At 43.8% G+C, this 14,848-nt stretch overlaps 1 protein-coding gene across 2 annotated transcripts in view; it reads right to left on the reverse strand.

Annotated features, from left to right (window-relative positions):
- Positions 1-14,848, reverse strand: part of ROCK1 (Rho associated coiled-coil containing protein kinase 1) — a 228,886-nt gene that overhangs the window by 107,310 nt on the left and 106,728 nt on the right. For both annotated transcript variants that reach the window (XM_073631444.1, XM_073631445.1), the window contains exon 7: positions 10,792-10,936. In XM_073631444.1, the coding sequence (XP_073487545.1) occupies positions 10,792-10,936 (145 nt within the window). The remainder of the gene's footprint in view (positions 1-10,791; positions 10,937-14,848) is intronic.

Consider the following 14,848-nt stretch of genomic DNA (forward strand, 5'->3'; position numbering starts at 1 on the left):
CTGCAATATAAGAGTGAAAAATGTAAGGGGGTCTGAATACTTTCCATCCCCACTGTAAATGCTGTAAATATCTAATTTAAGAGCCGAGATTGCGATCACATGACAAGCCAGCTCTCTCCTCCTCCCCTACAGACTGACATCAGCAGAGGAATCTCAGCCCCTCCCGCTGCATCTCTCAGAGGAGAAAAGGAGAAAGCTGGCCAGTCATTGCTGGGGGAGCACATTGCAGGGGCTTCTATCCTGAAGGCTTCTTTCTCTAAGTGATTCTTTCTACAAGTGCACTTGTAGATATGCACTTGAATCTCTGCTTCAAGTTCTGCCTCACCTGAACATTCCTTCTCTGTCTCTCTACAGGTATGTGTCAGCTCAACCACATCTTCTACCTTTAAATGAAATTGGGATCTGCTTGCTGTTTCTGTGTATGTGTCTTTAGTATGTGGCCTTCTCTATCTGTTGCCCTGTGTGCATAACCATGATGTTTGTTTTTTGTTGCTCTGGACTATCTTACCTAAGTTTTATGTGTTGATCTTATCTTGGCCTCTGGCCTCTTACTATTCTGACTTTGATTGTTAGGCATTCTTATATTCACTCATGACTAATTAACAAACTTCCACCCCACCCTTATAACAGTAAAATTTGAGCATCCTTAAGGGGTGAGCACATTGCTGGGGGAGCACATTGCAGGGGCTTCTATCCTTAAGGCTTCTTTCTCTAAGTGATTCTTTCTACAAGTGATATGAACTTCAATCTCTGCACTTCAGCGATTGCACGAAGCAAACATATATAGCAAATTGCACTGGAAAACACCTAACAGACTGCACGTGACCCGGTCTCTATATTAAGCTCTCCTTCCATTCTGTAACATGCGCTCTCTACCACTCCTTCTGACACTTGTGTCCTCTCTCCTCAAACTCTCTTACCTTCACCCCTCTTCTCCACCCCCTTGCTTATACATATCACCCTGCCTTCTGTCCTCTCCCTACTATTGCTCCCACCAACTCTTCCTCATTCTACATCCACATACTGATAAAACCTCCAGTACTCTGAGACATGCCCCTTCATATAAATCACATTCCCACATTACCTCCCTCACCCTCCTGCTTCTCCTAACCTCTGGTGACACATCCCCAAACCCTGGGCCGCCATCATCTGTCTTTGCCCAATGCTCCCACCCCCTACACCCTCTGGCAGCAGCCACAACCTACAGAACTTGGTCTCTATTCCTCTTCTTTCCAAAACCAGCCCCCCCTTTTCCTGTGCCCTTTGGAACGAACGCTCTGTCTGTAACAAACTCACAGCCCTCCACGACCTCTTCATCACAAATTCCTTTAACCTACTTGCCATTACTGAAACCTGGCTTCATGAATCAGATACTACTTCTCCATCTTCCCTCTCTCATGGTGGCCTTCTCTGGACTCACTCCCCCAGACCAAGTGGACGCAAGGGAGGTGGAGTGGGAATCCTTCTAGCCCCATACAGCACCTATCAGGTACTTCACCCACCTCCCTGACACTCTCCTCTTTTGAGGCACATTGCATTCGTTTATTCTCTCCCATTTCTTCAAGAATTGCTGTCGTCTACCAGCCCCCTGGACCAGTATCAGCCTTCCTTGATGACTTCTCTGCCTGGCTACCCTAATTTCTCTCTTCTGAAATCCCCACAATTATTCTCGGTGACTTCAACATCCCTGTTAACATTAACACTACTATTACTTCTAAACTTCTCAGTCTCGCCTCATCGATTGACCTTAAGCAATGGATACAGGCTCCTACTCACTCCAACGGCGACACCCTTGACCTCGTCTTCTATCTGTGCACTCCGTGCAACCTTTCCAACAATCCTCTCCCACTCTCTGATCACCACCTTATTAGTTTTGCTCTCTCCGTCTTTCACCTCCTCTCCCTCTAACCGCCTAACAGTTACACGTAGAAACATTCGCCACCTCAACCCTTCTCTTCTCCACTCTGCTACTGATCACCTCTATGACAAAATCTCAACCCTGTCCTGCCCCAACCTAGCCACTTTCATCTACAACAGCTCACTGTCTTCCTCCCTAGACAAGCTTGCCCCCCTCACTACATGCAGAATTGGGCCCCAACTGCTACAACCCTGGCAAACAGACAGCAGAAGTTTCAGGAAACATAGCCGCGCTCTTGAGCGTCTGTGGCATAAGACTAAGTTCCAGGAAGACTGCACACGATATAAATCTGCCCTCCTAAAATACTATTCCTGCCTTCACACTGCCAAACAGAACTAATTTATCACACCCATTAACATCTTCTCATCCAGTCCATGTCAACTCTTATCTACCTTCAACACTCTACTCTGTCCTCCACTGCCTCCACCCACCAACTCACTCACTGCCCAGGAGATCGCCAATCATTTCAAAACTAAGATTGATGCAATTCATGAGGAGATCTCCAAAGAGCAAAAACCTCCCCCATGCAACACCTCATGTCCACAGATACTTCCCTCATTCAACCCTGCTACTATTAATGAGGTTGCTAAACTTCTATCCAACACTCATCTAACCACCTGCCCCCTGGATCCTGCTCCCTCACAAATGTTACGCTCACCCTCTGACTCAATTCTACACTCTCTAACTCACATTTTCAACCTCTCCCTCTCTTGTGGCATCTTCCCAAACTTTCTAAAACATGCGCTAGTCACCCCCATACTTAAAAAGCCCTCACTGGACCCCACCAATCTTAACAACCTACGTCCCATCTCCTTACTCGCCTTCTCCTCCAAACTTCTTGAAAGACTGGTCTACAACCGACTAAGCAACCATCTGACCATGAATAAATTTCTTGATCCCAATCAGTCCGGATTTTGCCCTCAACACTCCACAGAAACTGCTCTCCTTTCTCTCAAATTACCTACCAACGGTTAAAACCAGTGGACACTATTCTGTACTACTTCTCCTGGATCTCTCTGCTGCCTTTGACACAGTGGACCACCCCCTCCCCAAACACCACTCCTTTGGTGTCCGTGACTATACTCGTCGCTGGTTCTCATCCTACCTATCCCACCGCTCCTTCAGTGTCACAACTCTACTTCCTCCTCTCCCTTTCTCCTTTGGGGTCTCACAAGGTTCTGTTCTTGGACCTCTCCTTTTCTCAATCTACACCGCCTCCCTGGGTCAGTTGGTTGCCTCCCACGGCTTTAAATATCATCTCTACGCTGAGGACACCCAAATCTATCTCTCCACCATTCAGCTCTCTCTGTCTCCTCACGCATTACCAACTTACTGGCAGACATATCAGCCTGGATGTCACATCACTGCCTCAAACTCAACCTATCCAAAACCAAGCTCATGATATTTCCCTCCCTCAGGTGCCGCTTCCCCTGATTTCTCTGTCAATATCAACGGATCAACTATCAACTTGTTTCCCCACGCCAAGGTCCTAGGTGTAATCCTGGACTCTGAACTAACCTTTCGGCCCCACATCCTATTGGCATCCAAAATTTGCCGCCTCAACCTCTGCAACCTCTCCAAGATACGCCCCTTCCTAACCAATGTCACCACAAAGCTTCTAATCCACTCCCTGGTCATCTCCCACCTCGACTACTGCAACTGCAAGAAAAAGTCTGGATGCCAAATACCATTCACATAGAGATGGTCATGCAATAAATATCGCTTGATGGATATGAAGAAAACAGTAACAGCAACTAGCACTTGAAGACAGCATTGGTAACTTCCATTTTTCCCCTAAGGAAATGTTTGATCTAATAGGAACATGTAGCACAACATAATGGAGGATGCCATTGCTGACAACTTTCTTAAAAGGGAATTTTGATTTACCTTTAAATTCCATATCTTTGAGTACAGTACAAAAAACAGGCAAAGTGTTCATACGCTATGGGTTGTAATCATGTACCTTAAGGTAATTGGACACTTTAAAGGAGCAGGGCATAAGGATGGTAGGACAATGTCCACAATAAAATGGATAACTAAAACTAGAGGTCGACCAATTGGGTTTTTCTCTGGCCGATACCGATATTTAGAAATTAGGGCGGCCGATGGCCAATATATGATGCCGATTTTTGTGGCCTATATTTTAGGCCTATAAAAAAAAAAAAAAAAAAAAAAAAAAAAAACAAACACACCTCACCCACTCCTCCCTGCTTGCTTCTGTCACTCTACCACACACTTGATGTCCTCAGTACAGATGGCACTGGGTGGCTGTGGCAGGTGGCACTGGGTGGCTGTGGCAGGTGGCACTGGTTGGCGGCACTGGTTTGGAACAGGCAGGTGCCACTGGTTGGCACTGGCAGGTGCCACTGGTTGGCACTGGCAGGTGCCACTGGTTGGCACTGGCAGGTGCCACTGGTTGGTGGCACTGGTTTGCAACTGACAGATGGCACTGGTTGGCACTGGCAGGTGGCGCTGGCACATGGCACTGATTGGCAGGTAGCACTGACAGATGACACTGGCAGGTGGCACCGATTGGCAGTGGCACTGATAAACAGTGGCACTGGTTGGAGGCACTGTTTGGCGGTGGCACTGGCAGGCACTAGGTGGCACTGATTGGCAGTGGCACTGGTTTGGAACTGGCAGGTGGCACTATTGGCACTGGCAGGTGGCACTGATTGGAGGTGGCACTGGTTGGCGTGGCACTAGTTGGCACTGGCAGGTGGCACTGACAGGTTTCACACTGAGCCGAGTGTAAACTGTGTGAAACTAACAGAGAGGAGCTGTCAGAATTGAGCTTAATGTCGGGGTGGGCGGGACCCAGCAGCTATTAAACAGCAGCCAATGATTGGGCTGCTTAGGAAAAGGGGCGGGCCACATACACATAGCGGCCCGCCCAGATCCCATCCTATTGGGTGTGTTTGATAGCTGCTGGGTCCCGCCCACCCCCGACATCAACCTCAATTCTGACAGATCCCCTCTCTCTCCTCTGCATTACCTGTCAGTTTCACACACTCAGCGCGGCGCATGATGCTTGCTAGAGCCGCTGAGCATGGAGAGGGGAGGAGGAACGGCGGCCAGTGTTAAATATCGGCCTAATTTAGATAATAATTGGCCCATGCCGATTTATCAAAAATGGCCAAATATCAGCCAATATATCGGTCGACCTCTAACTAAAACCACCACCAGAAGATAGAATGACCTTGGCCGCAAGACAACCTTGTCATTGTATGAGGAAAGGCTCTATACAAGAAAGGGGCGTTTATTCAGAAACAAGTCTAACCAACATGGAGTTAAAAAAGGCTACTTTGCAAGAGAGATCCTCTATGGGAATATTCTTGATGAGTTCAAAGGGTGGTTTCTGCAGGGCAGAGAGAACCCAAATAAGATCCCTAGGAAACACAGGGTGCTGCAGGGGAGGGTTAATATGAGATACACTTTAAAGAAAAATTCTACAAGGGTGAGTGAGCCAGAAAATAGATAAGGCTGACGTCTGAGCTTTAAGTTTTTAAAGTGGTTCTAAAGTCAGGAAAAACTTCTGTCTGCAGCAGCCCCCCTCTTACCTGAGCACCATCTGGATCCAGCGAAGTTGCACAAGAGTCTCGGCTGTCTGGGACTCCCTTCCTCATTGGCTGAGACAGCAGAGGGGATCCACTGACTCCAGCTGCTGTCAAAGTCAGTGAGCCAATGATGAGAGAGGGTGCAGGGCCAAGCAGCAGCTCCGTGTCTGAATCAAGCTGCTTGCTGTGGGGACACACAGAAAGCGGGAGGGGCCAGGAGCGTCAGCGAGGGACCCGATAAGAGAATCTGGGCTGCTCTGTGCAAAACCACCGCACAGAGCAGGCAAGTATAACTTTTTTTTTTGTTTAAAAATAACAGACTTTATGATCACTTTAAGGCCAGGTTCTGGTCAAGACCTGTTTGCAGGAAGGTCAGAATGCAAGGCACAGAGTCATCTCAGAGTGAAGTGACTGATCAAATCAGGCCAAAAAAAGGGATTCCTGGGTAATATATCTTCCAAGAAGGGGTTTTTCTTGCTTTTAGCTCTTCGGAGCCAGTTTGGTGCAATTAGAATCAACGTTTTCCTCTCTTGCTCCATTTTCTTCACGATGAGACAGAATTCACACTGGAGGGAAGGCCTTTTTAGTCTGAACAGACCAGGGGGGTTAGCAAGGCTTTTGTGGCTAGAGATCGAGGATCTCTGGTTCTGGCATCAAACCGAGGTAGTTGTGCTAGACACCACCAATATCCGGAATCCTCCCTTACTGGTATTACCGATTGGAAACATCTGGATGATTGGCCCATTTTCCTTGATCCAGGCGATGGTGGCTGAGGCAGTCTGCTTTCCAGTTGTCGACTCCTGGGATTGGTGGACAGTGAGTTTCTGTCCAAGAGATTATATGGTTTGCTTCCTTCCAGGCAGCCAGACTCCTGGTGCCTCCTTGTTGATGTAGGGTGTTCCTTTAGAGGGGAGATCCAGTGCTGCAGTGTCAACCAAACTGCTCTTAGCTTCAAGATGTTGATGGGGAGAATGGTTTCTCCCAGTGACCATGTTCCTTGTACTGTTAGGGATTGGAACACTCCTCACCAGCCTGTTAGACTTGTGTCTATTGTGATAACTTTCCAGTGATAGGGAAGGAAGGATTTGCCAACTGTTAGGGAAATCTTTGCTTGGCTGGACAGAAGCATGGGTGAATAGAGAGCAGGACCCTGCTTTTTTCCAGGCTGTTTAGCTGGAGAGTTCTCAAATGGAATTGCACAAATGGTAGTGCCTCGTAAAAGGCTACCATTAGGCCTAGAACTCTCATACAGAATCTCATTGTGCTATGTCTCTTGGATCTCAATTCTTGAACATACGCTTAGAGAAGAAATTTTATGGAAAAAAAGAGAAAAAAAATAAGTTTTGCTTGGTATGTGTCCAATACCAGCAGACCTACAGGGTCATATTGGTTGCTCACTGGCCTAGTCCAGCTAGCTGTAGTTACTTTGACATATTGAAATAGCAGGGAGAGCTGGTCGCAGAGCTGGGCCTGCATGAGCATCTCAAACTTCCTATCTGTAGAATCTTTAAAGGAGCATCTTCAATAGGTACAGTGAGATGTCTGTTTAGGACTGACACTGTGGGATCAACCACAGGAGTGGTGCACTTCTATTGCAAACGCTCTTGAGTTCAGCAAAGATCGGGGTGGAGATTGGGTGGATGTGAAAATCCTTTTGAGACTAGCTGAACAGGGAATGTTTTGCAGGATTTTGCAGGTCTCTTTGTACCCAAGGGGCATGGCGAGACAAAAGAGGGTCAGGCACAATGCCATGGCTTTTCCAACATAGACAATGAGCTTTAAAACGTTAGCTAGCATGTTTGAATGAAGCTCCCTCTTCAATAAAGCAGTAGTCTGAGGGAAAGAAAATCTTCCGCAGCTTCCCTAAATACTGCCTTAATATCGTTTTTAATCCCACCTGTGTCTTCTAGGACCGGCATATCGGGGTCTGACTCAGGTGGAGAAATGGGACTACGAGATGAGGTGTGGGGTTTATGAGCCCTGGATGAAGATGGCTGTACCAAGTCTATAATCTGTATGAGAAAATGCCTTAGTCAGATAGGCCACTTTTTAAGTGCCTGAAATAGAGCAGGAATCAGATGCTGGGACCAATGTTAGAGCCAGCTCTTGCTCCAATGCGGGACTCGCCATCCCTTTTAAGTTCTTTGTTGTGCAAATTTTCGCCTGCGATTTTGCATCAACTCCATTTAGCCTGGTTCTCAGTATTCGCTACAAGTAAAGGTATTAACCTGTGGGGTATTCACAGAATAGTGTGCAGGGTAAGCGTGCCCATAAGCAGTATGTGGTAACCCAGGTGTAGACCATCCTCAGACTAAGCTCTGAGTGGTTAAGTTTTACAGCCGAGGTGAATACATTTAAACATAGTGTTTTTACAGTAACAGTAAGATACAGGGCTTCATTTGTCCATGATGCTAAACTACATAAAGTCAAAGCATCACCCATTATGGTGGGCATAGCATCAAAGGGGTCTTCAGTGATTGGGTTACATAGAAATGGACTACAGCCCTGGATCTGTATAGCACCCTGTGGCTAATTCAACACACTGCACCAAGTGCCAAGCTGAGCACCTATGCAAGATTCAGTGCAGGAAGCAACAGTAAAGACCAGATACAGTTCCCATGGTTTTACCAATCCGGATACATTGCCTCTATTTAGGCATCAGAAGACAGTGAGAAGTTGATTAAAGATAATTAAAAAAAAAAAACTAGTTAGGCGAAGGGTGATTTTCTCTGAAGGAGAAAAAGTTCACCAACTTCAGACACCAGCACAAAACTAGTATATATAAAAGTAGATATAATAGTTCCTTGAAAATCATCCTTAACCAAAGGTTTCAGCAGTTTCTACAGGTGGCCATGCATGCATAGTTAGCATTTTTTTCATTCATCCAGTGAGGTAGATGGAGTAAATCCCTGAAACCCCCCTCCCTCCCCCGTGACACTGTATTCTGACAGCGGCACTGGCCGCTGTCAGAATACACGCATTATTGGCTGCAGCCTGTGATCAACCGGAAATTTTCCATGTCCCTTCAACAAAAGTTGATTCAACAATAAACTTTTGTTAAGCAGAAAAGACCACACACTGATCGAAATTTGGCTTGTCTATGCTGGACCGGCTGAATTTCAATCAGTGTATTGCCATCTTAAGTCATTTATTCTAAAGGAGAAAGCAGACCAGAAGAAGTTATGATTACTAGCGACCCAATGGATACATAGCCTGCAGGCTACTACACATCCAGGCTTAAACGATTTAAGTTTTAGACCATTTCTCTAAAATAGTCGTATACTCAATCTATATACAATCAGGCTTGTTCTCCACATATTTTGTCCTCTCATTTGTTTATACTGTGCTGGTTTTTACCTTACAATGACATATATGCCTTTTGTTTTTCATTTCATATACAGTGCCTATCTAAGTACCAAATAAGGGACTCCAGAAATGGATTTATGAAATATCACATGACACACAGTAAAGTATTTTTACTTTGAGTCTTCTATATGGTTCTATTTGATGCCAATGATGGCAATTCTACCTTCAAACAATGGAATATAACCCATGAAAAAAATTATATCTATATACAACTGTGATACAAGTGTTCATATGTACATTTTATCAACCTATGCTTTCTCTCCACGAGATTCACTGGTTACAGTATGACGCCCATCACTTGGATATCTTCTATGTGCCTCTTTCATGTTGTCTTGCACAAGCATGTTTTATATTTTCTGCGTACTAAGTATTTATGCAGCATTCACTTCTAATATAAGGTTCTTCTTCTGTCCTATCTGCTTATATAGAACTGTGTTTGAAACAGTGCTCCATCTGTCATTCTGCCTACAATCCCCATAATTCAGTTTGTCTGATACCTGGGTGGCACACGCGCAGACTGGACGGAGGCCCGCCCTACGAGATTTATATCTTCCTGTATCTTAGTAACTACAGCCCGATCTGATTAAGTGCGGTTTTCTTTTAGTTCTAGTTACGCTGCACGGTGTTCCTGCATTTGTGCAGATCGAATGGAGGTCTGCTCTGCGCTGCCTACAACTCCCATAATCCAACTCATCCCTGACGGCCGAATGTGACTGCGTCATGTGACGCCGACCCGTCTGAGTAGTGTGACGCGATAAGGCACTATAAATAGCCTGTTTGTTCCCTGGGAGGCCGTGTACAGCACCCGGCTGTCTCCCAGGGAACACACCGATCCATTGCCACACCGATCCATTGCCAAGTTAAAGTAAGTACTTGTCCACATATTTCTAGAAGTATTATTTACCTTACAGAGCTTACTAACGGTACTCCTCTCCTATACTTTACATACATAGGTAGTATATGCCTGTTCTACTACATGTCACTGTTGCTATCTCTGAATATTATCAAGGTCTCTCCCTTGTTGGATTTTGGACCCTTTTATAGCCATCTATTTATCTGGTTATCTCTATTTCTGGATATTTGACGTACATCTGCCCCTGCTATACCTATTTATATAAAATGAAACAGTAGGTATCTTACCTTTCATGCTCCATCTGTGTTTCATTGCTATATACATGCGACTTAAAACCAACATGACGCTTTTTTTCCCTCACAGTTTGTTATTTCACACTTTTGGAAACCCCCCGGCTGCTATGAATTTGTACATGAGGCTCACTCTTGAAGGTATCTTGCTTTATTTAATTTCTGATGTCTTTCTGTCCCAGTGCTCTCTTGACCAGTTTAGCATGGTTTTTAATATATAATATGTCTATGTAATTTGTTCAACTTGTTTGATATTAATTGGAATATATCTCAGTTGCAGATAGTGAGATACGCTTTTGTCTCTTCTTTGTTACAATTTTGAACCTTGTTTGTGTCCTGAAGAAGCCTCACGGCGAAACGCGTAGACGCATGACGCATAAGGGCTCAATGTACAAATTGTATCATTGGGTTCATGTTTTTATCCCCTTTTTTCTTTGAACACTATCTATGAATTGATGTACTTTTTGATTCAATATTAGTTGTGTTACTTTCCCCATTGGTTTCCATACCTATAAAGTCAGATTTTTTTGGTTACTATTTAGTACCCCTTTTGCGCTAAGTTATGATTGCACTTGGACCTTCCTGATCTGAAGTTTGATCAGGACAGGGAATAAAACAATTGAAGGCATTAAACCAATATTTTCAGGAAAAAGTCAACAGTAGCCTCTATTTTTCCAGGAAAGGTTCACCTAACCAAAATACTAATCTCTGGAGAGACGAAAGAACAAGTTCTTGCAGTCTTTACGCTTTCCCAAATTTACTGCTGAAAATTGGCTTAGTAAAAATACAAAGCGGTAAATCCCTTACCTACAAGCATTTCATACAAGAAGACTCCTACAGACCACCAGTCACACTCTCGTCCATAGTAACCATCCCCACCTTGGGACTTTAACACTTCCGGGGAAATGTAATCAGGAGTTCCTACAGCTGTGTCACATCGTACCATTCCTTCCTGTGTTGCAAAATGACAATTAATGGGTTATTACAACATGTAACAGAACAAAGAATAATCCAAACAGTAAAACATGCAAATTATTTCAGCCTAATATACTTAATTACCAGCTATGCTTGAAAAACTGGTTTTGTGCCTACTGACTACCAATAAAAAAGGGCTTTTTTGGCTCCCACTTACACCAATGGTGGGGTTTATTTTGTTCACTTACACATATGCTTAGGGTTAATATGGATGTACAGTTGTGGTCATAAGTTTACATACCCTGGCAGAATTTATGATTTCTTGGTCATTTTTCAGAGAATACAAATGATACACACAAAAATATTTCTCTCACTTATGGTAGTGTTTGGCTGAAGCCATTTATTATCAACTGTGTTTACTCTTTTCAAATCATAATGACAACAGAAACTACCCAAATTACCCTGATCAAAAGTTTACACACCCTGGTGATTTCGGCAAGATAACATGCACACAAGTTGACACAAAGGGGTTTGAATAGCTATTAAAAGGTAACTATTCTACCCGTGTGATCTGTTTGCTTGTCATTAGTGTGTATAAAAGGTCAATGAGTTTCTGGATTCCTGACAGACCCTTGCATCTTTCATCCAGTGTTGCACTGATGTTTCTGGATTCTGAGTCATGGGAAAAGCAAAAGAATTGTCAAAGGATCTGCAGGAAAAGGTAGTTGAACTGCATAAAACAGGAAAGGGATATAAAAAAAGATATCCAAGGAATTGAGAATGCCAATCAGCAGTGTTCAAACTCTAATCAAGATGTGGAAAATGAGGGGGGTTCTGTTGAAACCAAACCACGGTCAGGTAGACCGACTAAAATTTCAGCCACAACTGCCAGGAAAATTGTTGGGGATGCAAAGAAAAACCCACAAATAACTTCAGGTGAATAACAGGACTCTCTGAAAACATGTGGTGAGGCCGTTTCAAGATGAACAAGAGACAACAGCACAGAGACAAGCCTCAAACCTTCTGGCACAAAGTAATTTGGAGTGATGAGACCAAAATTTAGCTTTTTGGTCACAAGCATCAACACTACATTTGGAGAGGATTCAACAAGGCTTATGATGAAAGGTACACCATTCCTACCTCCACCAACATGGAGGTGGATCGCTGATGTTTTGGGGATGTGTGAGCTACAAAACGTACAGCAAATTTGGTCAAAATTGATGGCAAGATGAATGCAGTATGTTATCAAAAAACATTTTTAAAACATTTTTAAACATTCAACATTTCCATTCATCAGCCAGAAGCTGTGCATGGGACATACTTGGACATTCCAACATGACAATGATCCAAAACACAAGGCCAAGTCGACCTGTCATTGGCTACAGCAGAATAAAGTGAAGGTTCTTGAGTGGCCATCTCAGTCTCCTGACCTCAATATCATTGAGCCACTCTGGGGAGTTCTCAAAACGTGCAGTTCATGCAAGACAGCCCAAGAATTTACAGGAACTGGAGGCCTTTTGCCAAGAGGAATCATCAGCTTTACCATCTGAGAAGATAAAGAGCCTCATCCACAAATACCACAAAAGACTTCAAGCTGTCATAGATGTTAAATGGGGCAATACACGGTTTTAAGAACTGGAATATGTAAACTTTTGATCAGGGTCATTTCTGTTGTAATTATGATTTAAAAAGAGTAAACACAGTTGATAATAAATGGCTTCAGCCAAACACTAACCATGAGTGAAAGAAAAGTTTTTGTGTTATCATTCATATTCTCTGAAAAATGGGCAAGAAATCATAAATTCTGCCAGGGTATGTAAACTTATGAGCACAACTGTATGTATGTGTGTGTATGAATAGGATAGATAGATGTGTGTGCGTGTATATATAGATGTACCATCTGAGAAGATAAAGAGCCTTATCCACAAATACCACAAACAACTTTAAGCTGTCACTGATAAAGGGGGCAATGCACGGTATTAGAAACTGGGGTATGTAAACTTTTGATCAGGGTCATTTGGGTAGTTTCTGTTGTAATTAAAAGTTAAAAAGAGTAAATACAGTTGATTGATAATGAATGGCTTCAGCCAAACACTAACCATGAGTGAAAGAAAAGTTTTTTGTTATTCATAGTCTCTGAAAAATGGCCAAAAAAATCAAATTCTGCCAGGGTATGTAAACTTATGAGCACAGCTGTAGATTACAAAAAATGCTGGAGGTTACTATCACTGCCACTGAAACCAATAGGGCTCAGTTTACACACTACAAGCCATACACCATGATTGAAACCCACTTTTTTTCACCACACCTCAAGGTGCTTGATGGGCAACATGGTATGCGAGTCACTTTTTCTTCTTGAGCCCTTCAAGGTGCCCCACTATTTTCAAAATGTTAGCAACTGTGCAAAAAGACATGGTCTCTGAGCTCCTGCATTTTAGGCAGATTGATATGCTAAGGTCACTCAGTCTGCATAATGTTGCAGCCATACTTACTTTCTGGTCCACCTTCCACCAGCTAATTCCGGTCCCACCTTCAATGTGCATGACGTTTTATTTTACAATTATTACAAAATTAATTTTAATATGTTAAGATCCCCCCAGGTGTTAGATATGCTAGGTGTGCCACTATTACAGGTGCTGTAGATAATGAGGTAAGTCAGGGCACTGCAGATGCTCAAGGTTTTCAACAGAACTGACTGAGAAGCACAGAATAAACTCCAGTTCAACCCCATAAGCAAATATTGCAGATATGAGGACGTGCACGATTCTCTCATTACAATTACAGAAAGACTTTGTAATGAAATCAGTCTAGTAAACAAAATATAACAGGGCATTACTGCAAGGGCACCTTCAGCTTGCATCCTATGCCATTCTTTTGATGCTATAACTGCAATTCAACAGTAGTTATTTTATTAAAATAAACTTTATACAGCGAATTAATTACTGCAGAAGCCCATACTATCTGTAAAGAGGAACTGCAGTCTGCTCACATAGTTTGTAATAAAAACATCTTTGCCATTCTGAAGCTTCCCTCCAACGACTTTGCATATTATTTTATATACTACGATTCTGGACGTGCCAAATATGCTGCAGAAATCTTCTTCCACCAAGTCTGGCTGCAACTATTTTAACTGTGGGCAGCTGAAGCTGCTGCCTGTTCACTTCCTGGATTTACACAGACACACAACTCCAGCTCTGCAGCTCTCATTGGCCCTCTCATGACTCACCCCCACCTTCCTTCCTGGCAAACACTCACGAGAGGGAGAGAGCGAGCTGTGCATGTCGCCATAAGCCTAGGCAATTTACCAGACAAGAAATAGGAAGTGGGCTGTATAAGGCATTGACTGGCAGTAAAAATATGTTTTACTATCCAAAGTTAAAAGAACAAGGGCAGAAGATTTAATAGAGGAGTTGAAAAAATGACTGAAGTTCCACTTTAAAGTAGTATTAACACCTTCCAGCCACCTCCCGCCCTTTAAGAGCTTGTAAATGCCAGAAGGAGGAAGTGAGCATGCAGGCCATGTGATCACTGATTTGCTGTCACATGATTGGAAAGCTCCCGATCGCAAGGATACATCAGGAGCTTTCTGGTCTCTGCTGGTGAGTGTATTGGGAGTGCATGCTCTCAACACAGAAAACGATGCCGCCTTTTGGTGATAAAGCCCACCTGCCAAGAAGCTGCATACATGTGCCACGTCGGCTGGAAGTGCTTTAACCCAAAAACAATTATGAAACATCACAGCTTACCTATGACTAGATATGGTGGATGCATTCGTTTTCTTTTTTAGGCATATTCCCACTGTTTTCACCTGGAGATCCAGCGAGTAACACACCTTCTGTATTAGAGTGTGGATTAAGGCCCCTTCCACATGGAGCGGGCTCCGTTGGCGTCTGCCTGCTCAGCGGGGAATCTCTCCTCTGATCCCTGCTGAGCAGGCAAATGGCTTTTC

This window comes from Aquarana catesbeiana, linkage group LG05, assembly GCF_042186555.1.
Source record: "Aquarana catesbeiana isolate 2022-GZ linkage group LG05, ASM4218655v1, whole genome shotgun sequence".
NCBI classification, from domain to species: domain Eukaryota; kingdom Metazoa; phylum Chordata; class Amphibia; order Anura; family Ranidae; genus Aquarana; species Aquarana catesbeiana.